The following is a 25,061-nucleotide window of genomic DNA, read 5'->3' on the forward strand; positions in this document are numbered from 1 at the left end:
ACAAATGCCATATGGAACCAGGGATAAACCTGCTTCCAGCTGAATGCAGAAAAGCAATGCAGAGGGACTCATTGTGAAAGCAATAACAGGAACTACTACACTGATAAGAGGCAAAATATCAGAAGTGAACATGTTCCATACTTAAGTTCAGTAACTGGACTTCTGGAGCACTGTGAGAGTTGCTTTAAGTACACACTTTTGTCAGTAAACGATTAGCTATCAGATATGTGCCTTCCTTGGCTGTGGGTGCCTAGGACAATAGCTAGTGAAGGTGATTAAACTCTTCAAATGCTATTTGAAGCTATAAAGTTCTATAAACAAAAGGTATAAGCAATTCAAAACTTGTATGCTAGCACTTCTTAAAAACTGTATTGACTAGACCAATACAAAATCTGCTCAAAAACAAGACTTAAATGAAACAACCTGTATATACATTTTTATTAACAAGGGCATCCTCACTGTGATTGAACAAGGCAGTGGGAAATACAAGGACAGAACATCAGACATGACAACTTCATAGTTTAACAAAATATTGGCATATGAGACTTATATACAGCTGTATTTTCATAGAGTAACATCTCTATCATATTTTATACACAGACATATAAGAGCTGACCATTTTGAAAAGACAGTTTGGTTCATAAAGGGGTCAAAAATCCTGCCCCGAATCTAAAAATATTAAATCTAAAAATGATGAAGGTCATCATTGTCTGGACACTTTCCGTTTTATATCCATCCAATTAAAGCCTTTTCTGAAAGCCATACATGAAATATCAAAAATATATTGATGAGTCTATCACTAATCATGAATGCTTATATTTACAGTAAGTTACCAAATTCATCACCAAATGCTTTATTTACAAATCTCTATTTCCCCTTTGTGAGTCATTAAAAGTTTAAAAACCATAGAAATACCAGTTAGAAACAATGCATTAAAAAACATACTTGTTTACAACCATTTAGACTGTGTGAAAATAAATGCATGAAAATGCACATTTTAATACAAGTACTCTCACAAAAACTTTTAATTCCAATATGAAGTGAAATAATTTTGCCCTGAAATTTTAGGGTGTGGATCCTTCTCTTTCAGCAAAGCTGCAAGACAAAAATGAATCAGTCCATTAGGAATTAATTCTCAATAAATATTATATGTTTTCTCTTTCTGAAATTTGTTACCATACCTTGCATACATTTTAATATTTGTTAATATGTTTTATATGTAATGAATCACATTTTCTGCATACATTGTCTGTTCATAATTTAATGACTGGTTCATCACTTGCATAAGTTGTGCTGCATGTAAGGTGCCGTAAGACTACAATGTGTAGCTTCTTGCTAGCAGTGGAAGTCCGAACAAAAAAGAATGGTGATTTGGGAATTTCAGAACACAAGTAAGTGATGTCCAGAGCACTGTCTAATCCTGTTATGTTCAATGAATTGTGGGCAAGGTGCTTGGATCAATCAGGGTGACCACTTGTGTTCTGGACCCTTGCCCCTCTTGGCTGATAAAAACTAGCAGGGATAGGACAGCTTGCTGGGCCAGGGAGATGATTAATGCCTCCTTGTGAGAGGGAGTGGTCCCTGATGACTTGAAGGAGGAAGTGGTAAAACCACTCAAGTAATCTAAGTCATTACTGCTCAGTTACCAACTTCCCCTTCTTGGGCAAGGTTATTGAATGAGCGGTCACAGACCAGATCTAGGCACTCTTGGAGGAAACAAATTTTCTAGATCCATTTCAATTGCGGTTTAGGCCCAGTTTTGGTGCAGAATTCAGCAGCCAGGTTGTTCACGAGGACAAGATAGTTTGAGCATATAACACCAGCCTTGGCCCGACTGCAGTGGCTGTCAATTAGTTTCTGGGCCCAATTCAAAGTGCTGGTTCTGACCTATAGTCGTAAACGGCTGAAGACCACAATATCTCAAGGACTGCCTCTCCCCGTATGACCTGACTCAGACCCTGCAGTAATCACCTGAGGCCCTTCTTCATCTGCCTCCTACACAAGAGGTCTGGAGGTGGCAACACACGAATGAGCCCTTTATGAGGTGGCTCCCCACTTGTCAAATGCTCTCCCTAAGGACGCTCCCCTGGCACTTTTTTTGTTACATATCTTTAGGCTCCAAGCAAAAACATTCCTCTTCTCCCAGGCCTTTGGCTAATTAAATTATCTGTGGCCTTTTAAATGGTGTGTGTGTGTGTAATTATGTATTATTATTATTTGTTTATGTATATCATTATTATGCCAAATATTTTTGTGTTTTATATTGTAAACAGCCCTGTCAAAAAATAACAGGTAAGAAAAAGAGGCAAAAGACAACTGTCCATAGACATACATGCATTGCAAACAATGAAATTACACGCATGTCTTCTCAGAAATAAGCCCCCCTGAGTTGAACTGGGCCTACTCCCAGGGAAGTGTGTGATGGACTGCAGCCAAATATTTGCTGTGAAAGCTGAGTAGGTAAAAAATATTTCCAAATATAATGGGCAGCTACAGAATGCATTTTTTGTGTTTTTAAGAAGAGCAGACTGGTCTTTTTTTCCAATCTTCAGTACTTGTGTAAGCTACCAAATTTTACATGATCCACACAATGCTATGTTAAACTTTCAGTAACTCACAAAAGTAAAGTTTTTCTAGAGGCCTATTGGAGAGATAATATGACAAAATTAGCCATAAGAACTTGACCTATAAGTCTAGATCTTAGGAACACAGAAAGCTGCCTTATACTTGGAGCACTTGGTCATCTTTCTCAGTATTGCTTACAGACTGGCAGCTGCTTTTCACAGTTTCTCTCCTAGCTCTACCTGGAGATGCCAGATTGAACTTAGGACCTGCTGTATACAAAGCAGATGCTCTCCCACTGAGGTATAGCCCTACAACCTTTGGTGTGCCTCAAAGTGTAAAATAAAGGAGGGAGTTAATAAAACTTGAACAGAATATAAATAGTGCAGGGCAAATAGATGGCTGTTTTTATATCTTGTAAATTAGTCAAGAAGCTGCCGATTGAGGCAAAGGAGTGTGTAGAGCGGCAAAATGGATTGAATTTGATGGAAGCACAATGTTAAGTGAAGTCTGACAATATGTTTATCCATAATACCGATATGGCATATTTCAGATCACAATGCCACAATATTTTAAACAAAACTCAGAACTGAGGTGACACATCAAAACATAATTGCTGGAGCAATTCTTCATACTTACAATAAATATTTCAGGCATACAGAGAAAAATACAGCAAAATAAACTGTTCAACCCTTCTATGTCAGCTGATAATACTCAGCAGTTATATGAATATTTAGGGTTCTTGGTATGGTCGTCATAGAAAGATAGGTGAGATTTCCCAACTATGCGGACGTTTAAGTAACTTGTTGTACAGAATAATTTTCTGTTAACTGCTCCAAATCCTGTTCTACAGCTGCAGAAGAAAACACATGGCTCCAGCTATTCTAAACAGGCTAGAACAGAGTAACTGCTTCAGTACAAAATATGCTTCAGAGCAGGCATGGCTACTTATTCTAAATGCACACTTCATAGGCCTACAGATGCACATTTGCAGCAACATAAAGACGTGCAAGAACTACAGAAAAATACTGCAACCAACCTAGCTAAATCTATGTGCAGTGTTTACACTGGGTATGCATTTGGATATTATCTCTAAAGGGGGAGAGCAGAACATGAATATTTATGAGGGTGCAGATTCGAAGCTGCCAACAGGACAGTATCTTAGACCTGCTGCAGCTTAGGGAGGAAAAAAACAAGTTGCAGGACTGACAACTGTATAACGTAATGGTAATAAATGAAAGGAAACTTCCACTTTCTCAGTACAAAAACTATGCATAAGAGCATAAGAATGAGTGGAGTCAAATTAAACAAAATCGTTCCCTTTCCCTGCTCAAAGAAAGTTACACAAATACCTGATGACTGAAGTGGATGGTTATCATCACTCAGCAAGCTCAAAAAATAGACAAAGCTAATGCACAGTTTTAAGGGGTGGGGGCAAGTTAAGCTAAATGGAGCAGAACTGGCAATACAAGTCATATGGTAGTCCCATGCAACTGCTAAAAGCATAAACTGAATGTCAGGACTCTTGGCCACTGCCACGCAGGATGTTAGGTTCAATGATATTTGGTCCACTCCTCTAATGGAAGCTATGTTCTTAACCATTCAGGAGGCATGTTTAGTTTTTCCTTCTGACATCAGCATGTGGTTTTCTATCATTAATATCTTCCTTCAGAGTTCTTATTTTTACCCAATTAATTACTGCTTTGTCGCTGGACTTTGGGACCAATGCTCTGAGTTTCCTCTTCTGGATTTGGACGTTTCCCAGTGCACATTCCAGCAACAAGAGATGCTCTTCCTGCAAATTGAAACCAAAGACCTACTTTAAGAATCTATTTGAGTTTCAGATAATGCCATCACACATGTTTATAGAACTTACCTTGCTGAATTAAGTGTGTTTTCTGGCCTTCCCCATGAGCGTAATGCAAAATACCACTCCCTTGAGGGTAACCTGCTAAAAACACATTAAAATATTTTTGAAATGTGTAATAGATCTGCAATAAATATTTCTGATCAAAGTTCTAGAAATTCTTCATACAATTATAATACACTTTAATGTAAGTGCCTCCAACTGGGCTGTCAATTGTGTAAGCTACATAAATCTTAAAAGGTAGTTGTCTAGGCTTGGTGAATACATAGTGCAGGGGTCAGCAAACTTTTTCAGCAGGGGGCCAGTCCGCTATCCCTCAGACCTTGTGGGGGGGCGGACTATATTGGGGGGGGGATGAAGAAATTCCTGTGCCCCACAAATAACCCAGAGATGCATTTTAAATAAAAGCACACATTCTACTCATGTAAAAACACACTGATTCCCGGACTGTCTGTGGGCCGGATTTAGAAGGCAATTGGCCTTAGTTTGCCTACCCATGACATAGGGAAATCTAAAAATTAGTCTTGTTGCAGCCCGTGCCCTTGGCCCCAAGGAATAGCTTTTGGCTGTGTGCATACCTAAGAGGCTAAAATTTTGAAGTCCCATGTGTTCCTGCTTTACTTCCTCCTCCACCATTCCAGCTGGGATCTGTGGTTAACTTGCATAGCTGAAAATTGTAGAACTCCAGCATATGGGTGGATAAATACTGACAGAACTATCTCACTTTCTCTAAAGCCAGTGAGATTTCAGTGCTTAATTATTCAGGCATACTTAGCTCTCTCTAAATGACAACCTGTACGATTGCTGGCAATGCAATGCAAATCCCGCTTGAGGAAGTCCCATTTGTTTTCTAGAATTCTTCCTCTTGCACCTTGGTCCTCAACAACACACTTACACTGAGGGGCGAGTGGGAGAAAAACTTTTCTTTGATTTACAAACTCTGATGCTTCAGCATGAAGTTCTCTTGACTTTATTTTGGTTCCTCTTGGAGAGGGCCAGATATTTTTGCTCAGATACATTCACTTAAAGAAGGTTTAAAAGGAACCTGTCCTATAGAGACAAGGTGCACATAATTACAGGCGGCATGGCAGGAAACCCCTCATTCCCCCTGTTCAATTGGTATAATCCGAAGTATTGGAATAAGTAAGACTTCTGAGGAATTTAATGCAAAACTGAAGCAATGTTGTCTTACCTTGCTGCTGAATTCCACTAGTTCCTGTATGAGATTCTCCTAACGTGCATGCTTGAACACTTCCTGTATGGGCTTCATTTGTTCCCATTTGAGATCCTGGAAGAACACAAATCTGCATGGTTAGCTCTACTCATTTCTGGGAAGGTACAGGCTTCCTATCAATAGTAAATTTGTTTTAGTGGTATCTCTGTCCCAGTGCAATGCAGACACTTCCATAGTCACAATAAAATTAATTTCTGGCTAGACTGTCAATTTGTTTATGATCCTGCCTGAAGGAAGCATTTATTCCTTTGCCATTCAAGAAATTAGAGTTTCTGGTCAGTCCCCCAAACTATTTTTGTTTGGTTTTAAAGATTATAATCTGAAAGCTATGAGAACTTCTTCAGCATGTAAAATACTAAACTGCCTGAGCTGCTTATGTGTATTTGTGTGCTATTTACATAGCCCATTTTCTTAACCAAATCCATGTGCAATCTCTACTTTCGCATGTTAAGTGGACAGGAATCTTAATACATGCAATCAATGACTTGCAAGTACTTTCATCTTGGTTCAAAGTAAATACCGTATTGTAGAACTACATCTGCATATTATTTTGAAAAGAACTATTAAATATTTAGTCATCACAACTGCATTTTATATTATTAATATATATGCTATCAATATTTATATATACATATTACATACTCAGATGTAAACACTAAGAAAGTTGAAGAGTTCCCCTTTTGTAGTGGAAAGGACCTCTACCTGCAACTGGGTATCAGTATAATGGATGCTGTACAAATAAAATGTAATCACTGCATTTCACCTTTCTGGTTTTTTTAGACTGTTAGTGTTGTGTTGGAGTTCTTTTAACCTTTTATGGTTATGTACTTTCTTGGAAACTACTTATTTAAACTGCCTTCAGTACGCATTTATTTGTGGAAAATGCACTAATTGACTACTGGCTAATTGTGTTCCAGTCCAGGTGCTGAGATAAGAGGCATGATGCTCCCTCAAAAGCTGTGGAGTGAATTAAACCCTATCCCATCTGTAGTCTGTGTGTAGATGTCCACTTTACCTATTAACTGAGTGATTATGAATAATAATGACCATATGCTGTTGAAGTTCTAATTTTGGAAAGTTGGTAAGATAGATTTGCTAAACAATACAATGTCATTGCAGTCGTAGGTAGATTTTACTGCTTTCTATTTCCCAGCCTACTTTTATTAAGAATAGGTAGAACTTACCACTGGCATTGGTACAACTAGGAAGGGTTTCCCCTGGTGAATATCCCATTAGGCCACTATTTCCATTCCCATTCCCATTAGAAGGCACTGATGCAAGCAGACCTAATCAAAACAAAATACATTAGCATCAGAATGAAGAACATGCATTTTTGTTTAGTCACTATCTTTTCCAGTTCTGCTGGTGGCCTTTCTGTATTTCATCCAAAACAAAAATTAGGTCCTCCAAAAAACAGATCATAGAAGAAAATTACAAGGTTTGGCAGTATTGTTAAATTTATGAATGTACATCCAGGCATGAGAACATAGTCTGAATTTGAATACAAAGATTTTTTAAATGCAGGAACTGGGGGGGGGGGCAAAGGCAGCACCAAGATCAGTATCTGGAAAGTATGTAAAAGCAGCAAATTCTCCTTTCATATGGAAGTTCATTTTCTCTTTTGTAGACAGAAGAATGCAATGGGCTGTATCCAACTAAGTTAGACACTTACTATGACTAACAAATGGATCCAACTCCATGTTTTCAAAAAATCTAATCCAATGGATCATTGAAAAATTCCGATTTGCATCCGGTCAAGTCATCCTCAGAGTACTCTCACCAAATCGATTAATTTGAATTATGTAATTCCATTAATTTCAATGGGTCTACTCAGAGTATACCTTAGCTGGATAAACCCTTTATAGAGTGGTTCACAAAATTTAACACAACAGTTCAACATAAAACAGTTGACATGAATGAAATGCATAAGAGAAACAGTCTTTCATTTGCCAATCCTTTCAATCACCTAGTTACATTCATTATGCGTGGGCCCCGTGGCTATAGAGAAGCAGTCAAGTACAGAAAGAAGTGAACTTCTCTAAATCAAAACATTTTACCATACCTAATCCTCTGTATCGTGATAGTTGCTGGTAGATTTGTTTCATCCTTTCAATATTCAAGCGACTTGCCTCAGCATGATTTACCATTGGTTTAGGGTAATTCACTCCTATTACACATTTTGCAACCTTCTGGACACCCTCAGGGGCATTCCAAGGATCGTAGATGTACTTTGCAGGGAACCCTCTGAGTACAGGCAGATAGCGCCTTATAAAGAAAAGAAGAAAAAGTTTAAGTCAGTTAAACAGTTAAAAGTTAAACAGCTTGTTTAATCCTTTACTTTTTCTAATAATTGGAAATGGTACTTAACCTGATATAGTCCCCATTAGGGTCAGTTCTTCTGCCAAAGCCCACAGGGCAATAGCAATGGAAAAACTGCTGGAAGAAGGAGCTACAGGACAGCCACATCCAACTGCCTGCATTCACACTCCAGTCAGCATCCAGGAGCAATTCTTCAAATACCTTTAAAACAAACACTCTGTTAGCCCAAACAGTTTCTCAGAAATACTTTTTCAATGCTGTACAGTTTTGAAGCATTAAAACAAGCCCATCAGAGTCATGACTGCTAAAATGACTATGAAGAGTTACATAAAACTCCTACTCTTTACATAATGCAGAGGGAGGTATACTGTAAATTCTTGTTCCAAATTCCTGTTGAGGCAAGGCATATGATACACACAGCAGAGCCCAACAGAATTCCAAACTGTGCTTAATCAGGAGTCATAATTTTATCTAGGTGAGTTCATCTGCACCAGAAGCACAAAGTGGCTCATATACATAAACTTATTGACTAAAAATGAGAAACAAAACTAAGGAGATTTTAAGGTGGGCATCACTGCAAAAGGAGATCTAAGGGATCCTAGGCTGTTCTGCTGGTCTGGACACTGTTGCCTGCTCACCTGGCTTAAATATAAGATACGTACTGTACTGAACAAATGTGAACATAATAGGTTTGTTCAGTTCTTTGAAAGCAAGGCAGTAGTGGGAGATGCTGCCCCTTCGCTAGTGTCTTAACTTGATTTAGAAGCACTGGGCCAAGCAACTGCTCATATTGTTGCAGCTATGAAGACAGTCCACAGGATCAGATGTTCATGGTATTATTCTCAACAGCTTTAGAGCTGTGCATTTGTATTTGAGGGAGGTGGGCAGTGAAAAGGAAATTCACATAGGAAGCTTTGAGCATGGCATGTAATAATGCCTGTTCTCCACTAGATGATGCTATTTAGCTAGCCATGCTTAAGTTATATAACAAGTAGCACATAGCCTTCACTATTTTTTAAGGGGCTATAAATTCCACTCTAAAGCCATAGCAATATCTACCGTTACTGTATAATCCTAAGCATGTTTACTCAGAAGTAAATTCCATCATCAGTGGGATTTATTTCCTAGTACGTGTGTTTAGGACTGACAAATACCATGGCCTAATACCATTATATATAATTTGATGAACAGAAAAACCAACGATGCAGCACTAGATACAACATATTCTGTATAAATAGGCTGTGTAGCAAAAGCTGCCTGAAATTTAGAAATATCTGCATAACTAAAATATCAAACTGAAATCTTAAAATGCCAATACAAAAGAAAAATAATCAATTAAGGAACAAAGAAGTGTACCTTCATCCCTTCTTCCCAACTAATCCACAGATCGCCTCGAGTCAAGAAGCATGCTACAGCATGTCTGGCCAAGTGGTGGATCCAGCCTTCCTGACGTAGCTGGGTCATAATAGCATCAATCCAAGGGAATCCTGTCCTGCCCTCTGCCCATTTTGCCAAAGCCTCAGGATTCCTGTCCCATGGAATCTGCACACATATGGGATTGCCTTCCATTTTATCAAAGCGTGGATTATTAGTGGCTGCTGTGTAGAAGAATTCACGCCACAACAACTGGCCATAGAGAGAAAGAGGAGGAGAGCTGTTCTTTTTTACCTGAAATGATAGCACAATAAATTATTCATTTTTTAAAAAATGAAAGTTTTATTTTATTATTAAATGAGTATTTGACAGTTCAAGTTGGCTGGTTCATACCTTTTTGTATAAGTCTGTTAACTTGAAGTAAAACAGGCGGCAGGACAAACAGCCAAATCGTAGGTAAGGACTAAGTCCCGTGGGACTTGCAAGAAGAGAATTTGCATTCATTCGTGGTCGTTCAAAGTTCGCTACCCAAGCCTTAAGGAAAATGAAAAGGTTATGTACATTTTTCATTCAGTTTTTTTCCCTTATTATCACTTTTTTAAAAAAGGAAACTTGGGAACAACTAACAGCACACCTAGATTTCAGAATTTGGAACCACTGACGTTTACCAGCTTCAGTTTGTTTACCTGTGAATTATAGAAGCAACAATTGCTCTTCAATCAAAAGGTACTGAGAAAAGGTGAACTCTATGTGAAAATACAGCGACAATACAATACTGACTCCTCCCTCAAGGGCCATATGCTTGAGCCAGTTAATAAAGGAATAAACAAGTAGCTGAATTATTTTTCTTTAGAAGAGTTAACAAGAATATTTGGAAGATCACCTCTACACGGGAGATACATTTCACTCCTCTCCATCTGCTTTTTAGGTAGGTGTGAAAGAGCTTTTTATTTCAGTTCATCTTTCTGGGAAATGGTGGGTACAATTTAAATTGTTTGTCTGTTGGCCTACTTTGTTCTGTGCTGCTCTTTGTGTTTTAGTATTTAATATTTGATGTTATTTTAAGAAGTTTTTGTACCAAACTTTAGCCTTCATGGCATGGTGTTGTGTTTTGAAAGGTAGCATAGAAATCCTCAGATGCTAGTCAGTACCTTTTTACCTCTGTACAAGGTAATAAACCACGATTAACTGATGTCCGTTAAGACTAGTGAATGTACCTTTCTTTCCAAATGTCTTTCCAATCTTGTAAGAGCTTCTGTTTCTCCACCTGGCCAAACAGCAGAAGGCAATCCATCCGTATCAAAACCTGCAAGATAAAATAATTATAAATATAGCAGCCAAACAATTTTGTCAAGAATGTCATTTTCCCAAGTGAGAAATTCTTTGCTAGCATGTCAATGCTAAGAATCAAGGAACAGAGGGGGAAATATCCAAATACTACAAGCTTCTAGGTTCCAAAAAGATTCCAAAGATGTGCATGGCTTCAAAAGTGCTATATATTTACCCACCAAATAAATAAAGATCATTTATTTCCTTTCCTAATTAACAGACAAGTAGCTATATCCATAAATACCCTTCAACATATGGAATGATTCCTTCATTTGCAGATATAGTGGTACCTCGGAAGTCGAATGGAATCTGTTACGGAAGTCCATTTGACTTCTAAAATGTTTGGAAACCAAGGCACGGCTTCTGATTGGCTGCAGGAAGCTCCTGCAGCCAATCGGAAACCATGTCAGATATTTGGGTTCCAAAGAACGTTCACAAACCAGAACATTCACTTCTGGGTTTGCGGCGTTTGGAAGCCAAAATGTTCGAGTCGCAAGGCATTTGTCAACCAAGGTAGGAATGTACTCTCTGAATACCACAGGTCTCTGCTGATGTGGGGAAAGAAGGTGATTCCCCATTTCCCTTCAGCTGTTTTTCAACACACTACCCAAGGGTCTCTTAACTCTCCAAAGCTGGTTTACAGGGTGCAGAAATCTACAAAAATCAACCCCCATCACCACCATTAGAGGTCTCTGTTGGATGAAATGGGCTTCTGAAAATAGAAGGGCACCACTGAACACAGCCCAAATTGTTATTGCTGTGTCTGAAACGTTTGCTGTAATGCAATAATGTCTAGCAAGTGAACAACAGAGAGCTGTTTTCATTTAGTAATAAAACAGCTTCCCTTAGAATTTTTTAGGATAAACAATAGCAATCAACTTCAAGTATTTTGACTAGGTTTCTTTTTAAACACATTTTCTTGTTATTTTTAATTGTTTTAGCTGTTTATTATATTTTGTACATCTCCTTAAGAGGGATGTGGAAGGTGATTAATAAGAGTATTTTTACATTCATCATCTCAGAAGTAACCCTGCTATGGGAGAAAATGCATATATCCATATGATATAGCATTAATAAAAGTAGTAGTAGTACTAAGAGCTGTTCGACAGTGGAACAGACTCCCTTGGAAGGTGGTGGAGACTCTTTCCCTGGAGGTTTTTAAGCAGAGGTTGGATGGCCATCTGTTATGGATGCACTGCATAGTAGTGGGTTGGCCTAGATGACCCTCAGGATCCCTTCCACCTCAATTCTGAGACTGCTGAATACAGAATTTATAATTGGTCTCTAATGCCCATGCATCTAGATTTATATCCTTTGACCAAATGTTTGTAATTAACTAAAATAAAAGGTATGTGATGCCCTACAAAGTCTTAATACTAGAGATTTCTTGTCAAACAAACCCAGTCTATTTTCTGTTATAATCAAAGTTTTCTTAAGTCAATGGTTGTAAGTCAATAAAGTGTTACTGTCATCTGAAGAGAGATTATTAATTCTTCTTGTAAAAGTTACTAGCTTTAGACACTCCACCTTAAATATGGTACTGGGAGAATAAATTAAGTGTACTGTATTAGGAAAAATGCTTCTCTTGACATTCAAACTATGAATTAATTTAAGGATATTTCTATCAACATGTGATACTAACTAACCAACAGCATTTGCTCATTCTTCTTCTTCAAGTCAGCTATTGTATCCTACAGTGTCAGGGATTTATAATCCCTTTGGTCACAGGCTGAGGGAAAACCAGGGACAGAATTTTTTGTGGAGCCCTGATTGTCAATTTTCTACGATTAAACACAGACAGTACAACAGAAGGGCCATTAAAAATACTGGCATTTATTTTTGTAGTGTGGGAAGAATATTAATGAAGTTTCTTGGATTACCTAGTTCTTCCAAAGATGGAACACCATATTTTTCATCATGGTCATCAGAAACTGGAGTGGTACACTTTGACATTACTTCTGCAGTAATAGTTTCCACAGGCATCTCCAATGGCTCCATTCTACTTATTAAAGTCTGGAATCTCTTATAGGTAAGGGGTGGCTGTCCTCCATTTAATTCTATAATCCTAAAAACATGGAAGAAAATTTTAACTTAAGGTAATGTTGTTACAAAACACTGTAGGAAACTGCATATTTTTCTTACCCTTGACATGAATTCTCTTATATCTACAAATAACAGTCACGTTATATTGCAATTACAGAGCTTAAATTCCTTTATCAAATGTCCACAGAAAGGCCTAAAGAGACAACTACTGTAGTTGTATTAGACTGCAAGTGTAAGCATTACCACCCAGGCAAATAACTAACCTATGAATTAATGATAGAAATAATTTAGACCAGAAATATTTATTAAAAGGTGACAGGAAAACTAGTGAAAGCCATACACTGCAGTTTTCATCTGGAATGAAGAGCCAATTTTGGCCTGCAATGCCTTTTTCACCAGACTATGCCCACCTATTCATCGGCTGATGCCTCTCATGAGGTCAGCTGACTGGTGAAAGTGCAGAGTCCAAGGGTTTTTTCCTCCCCAGCAGCTGAAGTTTCCCAAAAAGTACCTTCTTTGCTCCTCTCCCTATCAGGTGATTGAGACTAAGGGCTCAAACAGGAGGGAGGAGCGATGCCTGGGAGTGCTTCGCAAAAGAGAGAAGATTGGTGTCCATGCACTGCTTTCAAAGGGCAGCTTTTGGGGCAGCTTTTTTCCCTCCCCACCTGGAAATTATTATTATTACTTTGTGAATACTGAGTATTCCAAGATGCGAAAAATAAACAGAACACTGAAAACACTGGTAAGTAAACTGCCAAATTTGACTGGTATGGTACCAAATCATTATGTGACAATATTTATGAAGCAATACATTCATAAATAGGAAAATATTCATGGAAAATATGGTAATGATTTTTTTTCACATCATTGCTAAAACTTATATATATTGCATATTATGTTACCAGGAAGCTTCTCTTTCTCATTTTAAATTCACAAAACTATTAACTTACTTATCTAGGTCATATAAAGTATGTGAAATTCGTACAATGACTTCCACTCCTGCTTCACTAGCCAACTTCTTAATTGCTGCATCTCTCTCCTTCCCAAATGGCTCAGAGTCATACTCAATAGAAAGTTTTGTAATGTTCCATTCCTGCAGTTTTGAAAAAGGGTTAAAAGGATAGTTGTTTCAGAACATGGAGAAATAGGGATAACATATATGAACATTAATACAGTCAAACCAAAAACGCAAGTGGCCAACTGCATATGGACAGCCAAAAAAATTCTGAATTTCTGAAACTGTAGTTGGCTGCACAGAATATGTGAGCCAAGAGTTCTGCCATGAAAAATTTAAGCAAACTGAAGTAGTATCTATAGCTCCCTCCTCTCAGGAAGCTATAGCTGTAACAGCACAGGCAGAAAAATGAACCTATATCCCAAATGCAGTCTCAAAGGCCTTAAGAGTACAGTGGTACCTCGGGTTAAGAACTTAATTTGTTCTGGAGGTCCATTCTTAACCTGAAACTGTTCTTAACCTGAGGCACCACTTTAGCCACCACCGCACAATTTCTGTTCTCATCCTGAAGCAAAGTTCTTAACCAGAGGTACTATTTCTGGGTTAGCGGAGTCTGTAACCTGAAGCATCTGTAACCTGAAGTGTAACCCAAGGTCCACTGTACTTTGACAACTATATTCCTAATATTCACTTTTTTCAGCCACTGCCTGAAAAGACTAACTGATCAGATGCATAATCCAGATTAACAAGATCATTAATATATGGAAGCAGGCCTTTCCTCTTTCAGAAGTCTGTTTGCACACACTCTACCTTTGTTTCACTTGAAAAATATCTACCAATTTTTGACAGCTTTGTAGGAAGGAAGAACAAAAGAGAAAGGAATGAGCAGATACAATTGTTACCGAAACATACCCTAAGTAGCTTTTTGTTTGTAGCTACAAACATCTTAATGTTTGTGTACAGTGTATTGTGACAGTATTGCATCACAATGAAAATAAACATTTTTTGAAGGGAGTTTTAATTTTCAACATTTTTATATATATCTGAGAAAAGTTACACACCTGAACTTGTTGTGTGTACTGCTTTTCAAATTTTGCCATAGCACTCAAATAAAAGAACATTGATCCAGAGTAGCTGGATCTGTTCATGTTCCTGTGAGCTTCAAGAGCTCTCCAAATCAAATGTGAATACGTTACGTTACGTTGAAACAACTTGATAAATGTATAGAAGTTGCACAGAAGCAGCACTGGAGAAAAGCATCAGATTTTACCTTAAAGAGCCTGGGAAACACATCTGCAGGCTGCCCTCGAATCACAAATAAACGAGAATTTAACTTTCGTAAGTTGGCATCCAAATCTTCAAGACACTGAAGCAAAAACCTGTAAGGAAGATATAAGAAAAAACACACATTTATTTTCTGAAAAGCCTCCCTGAAGTTAACAAGATTTTCTGCATGAAGGAACAGTTGTGACCCAACTGTCACAATTATGCCAAATTCAAGGGTTCATGTTAATGTTCTAATAGTGTAAAAACTGGGGTTATAATAAAACCTCACATTTTAGCAGCCTTCCCCAACCTTGTACCCCCTAGATACTGCTGCACTACATCAGTCTTGGCTAGCATATCTTATGGTCAGAGATTATTATTTCCAGACCAACAGCATGTAGTAGATGGGCACTAGGATGGGGAACACACAACTGCTCACATCTTCTCAGTGCATAGTCTCACTGTGTAGATGATTTGCCAAACAAATCAATAGTCAAGATTATTATTATTAAATAAATTTAAATATTGCCCATCTGAGGATCACAGAGCAGTTTACAGTAGTGCCAAAGATGTCAGCAAATTCAGAGATGTATTACTCTGGTAATATCTGTAATGGAATAATAGCAGGACCAATATGCACTTTTGGAACTCTTAAGACGATTAAGCTCAGACAGGATTTAAATGTTTTGCACAGAATGTTTTCCACAGAATCTATTAGCTGTCAAACACCTTTGCTTTCTTCATCAAAGCAAATTCAGGTACTTTGCTACATTAATTATAATTTCATATTATATTATATTTCAGGTACAACAATTCATGGGAAACTACTGAATTTTATGTGCTGCTAAATGTGCCTAATACATGCGGGTGGCGCTGTGGTCTAAACTACTGAGCCTAGGGCTTGCCGACTGGAAGGTCGGTGGTTCAATTCTCCGCGATGGGGTGAACTCCCGTTGCTTGGTCCCAGCTCCTGCCAACCTAGCAGTTTGAAAGCACGTCAAAGTGCAAGTAGATAAATAGGTACCGCTCTGGCGGGAAGGTAAACGGTGTTTCTGTGTGCTGCTCTGGTTTCGCCAGAAGCGGCTTAGTCATGCTGGCCACATGACCCAGAAACTGTACGCCGGCTTCCTTGGCCAATAAAGCGAGATGAGCGCCGCAACCCCAAAGTTGTTCACAACTGGACTTAACTGTCAGGGGTCCTTTACCTTGAAATGTTAATACAGTTAGCTTCATTTTCCTGAATGGCGCAAGAGTGATCTTACATTGTAAGAAATTCCAGAATGTTAGCCAAGTTAGTCTTTTGCAGCAAAAACAAAGAGCCCTATGGCACCTTAATGATAACAGATTTATCACACCATTAATTTTTAGGGACCAGAGTCTGGTTCAACACAGAATGCTTAAGTAGAGCTATAATAGCAGGGTCAACTAGAATGAATTTAGATATACACTTTAAAATGCATTTTTCTCCTGAAACAATTTTAATTTAAGCATTAAAAAGTTGCTAACCTATTTTTTGCTTTCAATTAAGCATGAGATAGCCAAACCCCAGGGGAAGGGGGCTGAGATCAGCAGTTTTGTTAAGAAATGTATACCGTATTTTTCGCACGATTGGACGCACCGGACCATAGGGCGCACCTAGTTTTTTGGGAGGGAAATAAAGGGAAAAAAATTTCCCTTTATTTCCCCCCCAAAAGCAGGTCAGGGAAACCGAACCAGGTCGAGGAACAGCGGGATAGTGGCGCTGCGCCTCCCTGCTTTCCCCCGAGCTTGTGGGGCTGGCTGATGTCTGCCTGGCGCGCGGGGCGCTCTGCTTCAGGGCGCCCTGCCCGCCGGGCGGCAGGCTGCTATCCGCAGCTTGGGGAGCCTTGCGGGGAACTCCTGCAGGGCTCCCCACCCTGCGGATGTCTGCCCGGCGCGAGGGGCGCTCTGATTCAGGGCGCCCCGCCCACCGGGCGGCAGGCTGCTATCCGCAGCTTGGGGAGCCTTGCGGGGAACTCCTGCAGGGCTCCTCACGCTGCGGATGTCTGCCCGGCGCGAGGGGCGCTCTGATTCAGGGCGCCCCGCCCGCCGGGCGGCAGACTGCTATCCGCAGCTTGGGGAGCCTTGTGGGGAACTCCTGCAGGGCTCCCCACCCTGCGGATGTCTGCTGGGCGTGAGGGGCGCTCTGATTCAGGGCGCCCCGCCCGTCGGGCGGCAGGCTGCTATCCGCAGCTTGGGGAGCCTTGCGGGGAACTCCTGCAGGGCTCCTCACGCTGCGGATGTCTGCCCGGCGCGAGGGGCGCTCTGATTCAGGGCGCCCCGCCCGCCGGGCGGCAGACTGCTATCCGCAGCTTGGGGAGCCTTGTGGGGAACTCCTGCAGGGCTCCCCACCCTGCGGATGTCTGCCGGGCGTGAGGGGCGCTCTGATTCAGGGCGCCCCGCCCGCCGGGCGGCAGGCTGCTATCCGCAGCTTGGGGAGCCTTGCGGGGAACTCCTGCAGGGCTCCCCACCCTGCGGATGTCTGCCGGGCGCGAGGGGCGCTCTGATTCAGGGCGCCCCGCCCACCGGGCGGCAGGCTGCTATCCGCAGCTTGGGGAGCCTTGCGGGGAACTCCTGCAGGGCTCCCCACCCTGCGGATGTGTTCCCGAAGCGCCGGGCGCTCTGCTTTCAGGGCGCCCGACGCTCCGGGAAGCAGGCTGCTATCCGCAGCCTAGACATCCCTGCGGGATCTCCCGCAGGGTTGCCTAGGCTGCGGATGTGTTCCCGAAGCGCCGGGCGCTCTGCTTTCAGGGCGCCCGACGCTCCGGGAAGCAGGCTGCTATCCGCAGCCTAGACATCCCTGCGGGATCTCCCGCAGGGTTGCTTAGCCTGCGGATGTGTTCCCGAAGCGCCGGGCGCTCCGGGAAGCAGGCTGCTATCCGCAGCGTGGGGGAACTCCTGCAAGGCTCCCCACGCTGCGGATGTGTTTCTGAAGCGCCGGGCGCTCTGATTTCAGGGCGCCCGACGCTCCGGGAAGCAGGCTGCTATCCGCAGCCTAGACATCCCTGTGGGATCTCCCGCAGGGTTGCCTAGGCTGCGGATGTGTTCCCGAAGCGCCGGGCGCTCTGCTTTCAGGGCGGCCGACGCTCCGGGAAGCAGGCTGCTATCCGCAGCCTAGACACGGCTAGCGGAGCGCTAATCCCGAAGCTTGGGGCTGCGGAGCTCAGCGCGCCCCAAGCTTCTGGGTGCCGGCAAGGTCTAGACGGCTAGCGGAGACCTTGCCGGCACCCAGAAGCTTGGGGCGCGCTGAGCTCCGCACGCCCCAAGCTTCGGGATTAATGCAGCGCTCCGCTAGCCGTGGGAGAGCTGGGTCTCCCACGGCTAGCGGATAGCTTCCTGAAGCCTGGAGAGCGAGAGGGGTCGGTGCGCACTGACCCCTCTCACTTTCCAGGCTTCAGCGAAAGCCTGCATTCGCTCCATAGGACGCACACACATTTTCCCTTGCTTTTTAGGAGGGAAAAAGTGCGTCCTATGGTGCGAAAAATACAGTAAGTCTTTACCTTTAAGCTTTTTCTAATTCACCTCATATATTTATGGTAGCATTCCTAGAAATGTTTAAGAGTTCATTGTTGCATAATTAAATTCCTTTATTAAATTGAATTATCAGACTTAGAACAATTGTAATTATAGAATAGCAATACTAAGTCAACTGCCTGCCTTGCTTAATCCTACAGGTCTTCTGCAATATTCCTATAGTTTGATGGGTATGTTTCTCATTTTTCAGAAACACAGATGTGCACTGATATTTAAGACAGACTTATATTTCAACTATTGTTTTAAAGGATTGCATTAAAACCTACTCACTGTGACCAAAAAAATGCAGCTGAGTGGCAAAGAGAGAAAAAACTGCAAACTGGAATGCTTTCGTTCTAGCAATCAGTATTTTTTGTTTGTTTGTTTGTTTCATAAAAGTGATAAACAGCTTGATTGTAAAACAAAAACAAAAAACATCTCACCACGGTTTACAAAAAGATAAATAAAATTCTTTAAAACAACAAAACATTAAAATACTAAAACAGATTAAAATTCACACCAGCATTTCTAAGCATTTCAGTAGCCTTGCCTAAATAAGAATGTTTTTAGTAGGCGCCAAAAAGAATACAAAGAAAATGCCTGCTAGATATCAATAAGCAGGGAGTTCCAAGGTGCAGATGCTGCCACACTAAACAATTGAGTTCTCACAAATGTGGAATGGGTATTTTGTGGCACCTATACTAGTGCCAATTCCACTGATTGAAGCAGTCAAGTGGGCACATGTGGAGTAGGCAATCTCGTAGGTAAACTGGTCCCAAGTTATTATGGGTTTTGTATAATAATAGCAACACCTTGAACTTGGCCCAGTAGCAGACTGGCAACCAGCTGAACAGCCACAATTCAACAACAATTCATTTTTAGAGGACTTCTATTATGTACACTACAAGTCTGATATTATGACCTGAGTGCTCTTAGGCCATATAATCAGAGATGAAGCTATAGAAGATATTTATGTAACACCTATCTTATTTGCCTCCTGCCAACCTAGCAGTTTGAAAGCACATCAAAGTGCAAGTAGATAAATAGGTACCACTCCGGCGGGAAGGTAAACGGCGTTTCCATGAGCTGCTCTGGTTCGCCAGAAGCGGCTTAGTCATGCTGGCCACATGACCCGGAAGCTGTACACCGACTCCCTCGGCCAATAAAGCGAGATGAGCGCCGCAACCCCAGAGTCGGCCACGACTGGACCTAATGGTCAGGGGTCCCTTTACCTTTTATCTTATTTGCAAACATAGTACTTCAGTCAAGTGGAAGAGGAAGTTGTTCTTATTCAACAGTAGTGATGGTCTGTATGTAGTCTTAAGTGTCAAAAGTGACCTATAATCTGTATAGCAACCATGCAACTTTATGAATTTATTAAAATGTAAATTAACAATTTTAAAGAACAGTTGTAAAATTATCACCCAAGTCTGATCAAAATTACCTCATTTCAAATAAACAGTGCCAACCTCAAAAAGTGGTTCTTTTCTAGAGCAGAGGCAGAGATGCCCATAGCTGCTGGATCCTAGACTCTCATTCCCAGCCCCATTTGCCCCCCAAACTTCCATTATAAGCTCTAATTTTTGAATGGTGAAAGCTACTATTCATAACCTATAGTTCTCAGATATCTTGTTGCTATGAAAAATATTATTTGCACAAGCTCAACTGATATTCTTTATGCACTTATTATTCATTTGCAATTTTTATATCCTGCCTCTTCTTCCAAGAAGCACATGCTTCAAGATGCAGCACACAGACAGCTGTAGCTAATGCAGTACCAGTAAAGATCTGTTTATACAACAGGACTCTCTTCTCCTCCTCCCCACCCCCCACCCCAAATCTGCTCCAGAAGGTCCCCAATACACAGGAGCAGATTTTGAAGATGTGCAGGGTACTGGTTCCTCCCTCCATATTATCCTCACTACAATCATGTCAGACAGGTTAGGCTGTGAGACAGTGATTGGCCCAGGGACCACAAGTGAATTTATTGGCTGTAAGGATTTGATCCTCCACTCCATCTTGATCTGATTCTCAACTTCAGATCACACTGGTTCTTTGTTTGTGAATCTAGAGGGCAAAAATAAGCAAAGAAAAAATACACAACTAATTATTAGCTTTTCTGTACACCTAATGCAGATGAAAGGAAGACGCTGCCACTACTGACAATCCCTTCTGAGATTCTAGAAGTATTTTCTACCCTGCTCTCACGTCTACCTTTTCAACTTTTACAGAGTAGACAAATGCTACATTGAAAGCTGATCAAAGCATTCCTCTGCTGATCAACCAAAGATTTTCAAATACATATGTATCCGTTTTTGTTACTCTGTGTGTACATCCATGCATACACTTACAGTGTAGTGCAATGACTAGAGTCTGGATGTGTGAAATCCAGAATCAAATCTCCTCACTAACTACAGATACAAACATAAAATCTCTCAGCCTCAGCTACTTCTTTCAGAACTGTTTTAAGGTTAAAATGCCATTTTCACTTTCCCAGAGGAAAAGGCAAGCTATTAACGTAACATATTCAACTGTTTCCTTGCACATAATCAGAATTACATTGTTCTATTTAAAATGTCTAAGTACTTTGCATGAAAACTCAATATACAGACACACTAAATAATTTGTAATACCAGTTTATCAAGTTAAGAATTAAATGAAACAATAGTATGCATGCTTTAAGAAAAATGATAATCAATCAAAGTGTGCAAAGGAGGCCTAAATGGAAAGAGAACCTCTTGAGAACAGAACATATACAATTTAATCTTCAAAGTTTCCAACAGATTGGGGAAAGGGAGTGGGGAAGAGAAAGACACCCAGTATAACAAACCCTTAATATTTCTCTCCATCTGTGTTAGCTTTTAATTCATTTCCTTATATGATTTCTAAAGGATTGTTTCAATATGAATCAACAGAAAGGGCTTCTTAAATAGGTCGTTGCTCTAGCAACCAGCAGCCTGTTTGGACTACTCCCGTCACAATGACCTACTTTAAGGATCATGCTACAACACAGTTTCATAACTAGAATTTCAAGTTAATCACTGCAATGTTTTGAAGAGATCACACTGCATTACCAGCCAGAAATAAATCAGACATTTGCTGAAACAGAAAAAGGGTACCACAGCTGAACTATCTGCCATAATTTGCAGAAAAAGTACATCTTTGAACACACAATATTCAAATTTCAAAAAGACTTATTTTAAAATTGCAACTGTGCTATGAAAGGTGTAAGAAATAGTATAAGAAAGCCTTCCACAATATGAAAGAATATAATACAGTGTAAGGAAGCCAACCAATCTAGTATTCTTCCATTCTCCCAAATGCATGTAATCAAAACTAGTATCACAAATAGTAATTTTTACCGTTTATAGGTAGCAGTCAGAACAATATCTATATAGGGCTACTGACCAAAGTGCTACAGTATAGACTAAAGAAGTTCTTCCTTACTTATGGCATAATGGATCAAAGTGCACAACAAAACTATAGTTCAGATTTTCTATCATGAAAGTTCTAGGACTCAAAAACTTCGCTCAGAAGTCTGGATGCACAGAAGTTAAACCTGAATATTGAAAGTCAACATATTTATCACAGGAAAAGAATATTGTGGAAAAGAATATAGTGGTGTCCAAACTTTTTTCAAAGAGGGCCAGATTTGATGAAGTGAAGGGCCGGATTAGGCACCTGAAACGGACTTTGGATGTGCCTGATATAAAGAGTAGGCAATACCCACTTAAGACATACTAATGCTCACCTACTGAAATGTGTGACTAACATGGAATTTCACCCTTTTTTTTCAATTTTGAAAAAAAATGGGGGGGGGGGAGGCTCACCTTGCGAATTAAGATGTTTTTATTGCTTGTCATTAGAGTTTTTCCATTTTCAAAAAATGTTAATTTTATTACCTATTAATTACCTCTTTTTGGATCTGATACAATTGGGGTGCGGGAGTCTATCAACTGAGCTAGGAAATCCACTTTCACCAAAATTCCCTCAACTTCTCTAAGGCAGTGCCACAAAATCACTTTTGTGTGTGAGAAAACACTCATTTTTGTACACTATCTACATAAATTTCTGTAGTTAGCATCTAGTTAAATATTACATATTTCAGTTCTGACAAAACACTATTTTTTGAACCTGGGAAAATATGAATCACCACTAGATAGAATGTAATTATAACATAGAATTTAGGTGAGTAAGCATAATGGGCATTTATAGCACAGATGGTGGGACAAGGAGTGCCTTTTACCAAGTTCAGCTGGTGTACTAGCAACAGCCCTACTTAGATTAAACAGATCTTGAATCAGTTAGTGATGTCCTGGTTAAATCGAGACTGCCTACTGCAAAGCACTCCATGTGGGGCTGCCTCTGGAGATACTTCAGAAACTTCACCTAGGGTAAAATGCCGTTGCCCAAATGTTGGTTGGATGAGGTGCTCAGAGCATATAACTACAATAGTTTAACAGCTGCAATGGTTGCCAGTTCATTTTTAGGTCCAATTCAAAGTGATGGTTATGACCTTTGAAACCCTTAATGGTTTGGGACTGGGATACTTGAAGGATCACCTACAAATAGGAAGCCGCCTAGATCTTAAGATCAGCCTTGGAGGCTGTGGGTACAATTAGCCTGGCAGACATATAAGATAGGATTTTTTGTGGCAGTCCCATCTATAGAACTTCCTTCTCTGACAGCTGTTCAGATTTGTTTTAGACAGAGCCTACAAACTACATTTCCAATTGGTTAAGCTGGTATCCTATACAGTGGTATCTCGGGTTACAGACGTTTCAGGTTACAGACTCCGCTAACCCAGAAATAGTACCTCGGGTTAAGAACTTTGCTTCAGGACGAGAACAGAAATCGTGCTCCGGCAGCACGGTGGCAGCAGGAGGCCCCATTACCTAAAGTGGTGCTTCAGGTTCAGAACAGTTTCAGGTTAAGAACGGACCTCCGGAATGAATTAAGTACCTAACATGAGGTACCACTGTACTAAGAGTGAGGGGGTGGCTGTAATACATATGGTTATATCATCTGCCATTGGTTTGTTTTTATTTAGTAATATCAACATTGTATTGATTTCAATTCTGTAGTTAACAGTGTTGCATTATTGCTGTCACCTTTTATTTTAAGTACCGTATTTTTCACTCTATAGGACGCACTTTTCCCCCTCCAAAAATGAAGGGGAAATGTGTGTGCGAACGCAGGCTTTCGCTGAAGCCTGGAGAGGGAGAGGGGTCGGTGCACACCGACCCCTCTCATTCTCCAGGCTTCAGGCAGCTATCCGCAAGCCTTCTGAGCGCGGCGGGAGTTCCCGCGGGCTCCGAAGGCTTGTGGATAGCAGCCTGCAGCCTGAAGTCCGGGGAGCGCAGCGCCAACTCCTGCTGCGCTCCCCAGGCTTCAGGCAGCTATCCGCAAGCCTTCGGAGCCCAGAGGGAGTTCCCGCCGCACTCAGAAGGCTTGCGGATAGCAGCCTGTTCCGGGGGCTGGGGTTGGGGGAAGCTTGGGCTTCCCCTGCCCCCAGACCCGCAAACCCTGGGAGCGGTGGCAAGGTTGTGCGCAATCTTGCCGCCACTCCTGGACCTGTTCTGGGGGGCTGGGATCGGGGGAAGCTCGGGCTTACCCAGCCCCGCAAGCTCCGGGAGTGGCGGCAAGGTTGCGCGCAATCTTGCCGCCGCTCCTGGACCTGTTCTGGGGGCTGGGGTCGGGGGAAGCTCGGGCTTCCCCCGCCCCAGCCCTGCGGCTAAAAATGAAGCCAAGACAGTGAACAGGATCCATCCCGCTTGCTGTCTTGGCTTCTGCCAAAGCCGCGCGCAGCCTCTCCCGGCTGGAGAGATTGCATGCGGCTAAAGAGGAAGCCAAAACAGGCAGCGGGATGGATCCCGCTTGCTGTCTTGGCTTCTTTGCTCTTTGGGGCTGGGGGGGGAAAATAATTTCCCCCCCTTTATTTCCTCCCCCCCCCAAAAAAAACAGCTAGGTGCGCCCTATGGAGCGAAAAATGCGGTATAAATTGCCTTGGAAGGATCCATGATCCCGAAAAGCAGAACTGATATTGCTTCAATGAATAAGAATTAAACTAGTGAGAACATTTACTCTAGTCATGCAATTAAAAGCAAACACAAAAACTAAAGTTAAAATCTTCCATATTTGGATTCCCATTAATGAAAATTAAAATGCTATTTAAGAATGTCCATTGCAATGAGAACTAACAGTAGAAAGAACTCATGGAAGAAAAAGTGTTGTGAAGTCTATTTACCGTACATGTGCTTATCATAAATAGAATTTATGCCAGATAAACAGGTAAAGGTTTCTAGGACAGACTCTTCCATCATCTATATATCACACTGAATATAGCAGGTAAACACATTTGCTCATTGCAAGGAAAGTCCATTGTGTCACTATCATTGTACAAACTATGCTGTATTTATACATAACTGAACAAACTGGTCTTCTCCGATATAACCAAATCTTTATATACTGCTTGACATTATTTAGTTCTCAGAACACTTGCTTCTTTAACAGATGACTCATTCAGTTAGTTATACAACTGTACTGGTCTATGGTGTCTTAGCTGAAGTATTCAGGCAAAT

The 25,061-nt window shown here is 41.0% G+C and overlaps 1 protein-coding gene across 5 annotated transcripts in view; it reads right to left on the minus strand.

Annotated features, from left to right (window-relative positions):
- Nucleotides 1-421: 421 nt before the first annotated feature.
- CRY1 (cryptochrome circadian regulator 1) overlaps nt 422-25,061 on the minus strand; it is a 32,605-nt gene continuing 7,965 nt past the window's right edge. Inside the window, exons 2-14 of one of the 5 annotated variants that reach the window (XM_053406035.1) lie at nt 14,954-15,062; nt 13,679-13,821; nt 12,566-12,750; nt 10,574-10,662; nt 9,750-9,890; nt 9,339-9,650; nt 8,032-8,183; nt 7,726-7,928; nt 6,848-6,949; nt 5,622-5,717; nt 4,439-4,510; nt 4,250-4,357; nt 422-1,095 (exon numbers count right to left, since the gene is read on the minus strand). In XM_053406035.1, coding sequence (XP_053262010.1) covers nt 4,254-4,357; nt 4,439-4,510; nt 5,622-5,717; nt 6,848-6,949; nt 7,726-7,928; nt 8,032-8,183; nt 9,339-9,650; nt 9,750-9,890; nt 10,574-10,662; nt 12,566-12,750; nt 13,679-13,821; nt 14,954-15,062 — 1,708 coding nt within the window. In that variant the 3' untranslated portion in view covers nt 422-1,095; nt 4,250-4,253. Of the gene's footprint in view, nt 4,358-4,438; nt 4,514-5,621; nt 5,718-6,847; nt 6,950-7,725; nt 7,929-8,031; nt 8,184-9,338; nt 9,651-9,749; nt 9,891-10,573; nt 10,663-12,565; nt 12,751-13,678; nt 13,822-14,953; nt 15,063-25,061 lie in introns of all 5 variants that reach the window. The other 4 variants (XM_053406034.1, XM_053406037.1, XM_053406036.1 and 1 more) reach the window with 4 other exon arrangements.

Source organism: Podarcis raffonei, chromosome 10 (genome assembly GCF_027172205.1).
Source record: "Podarcis raffonei isolate rPodRaf1 chromosome 10, rPodRaf1.pri, whole genome shotgun sequence".
Classification (NCBI taxonomy): Eukaryota; Metazoa; Chordata; class Lepidosauria; order Squamata; family Lacertidae; genus Podarcis; species Podarcis raffonei.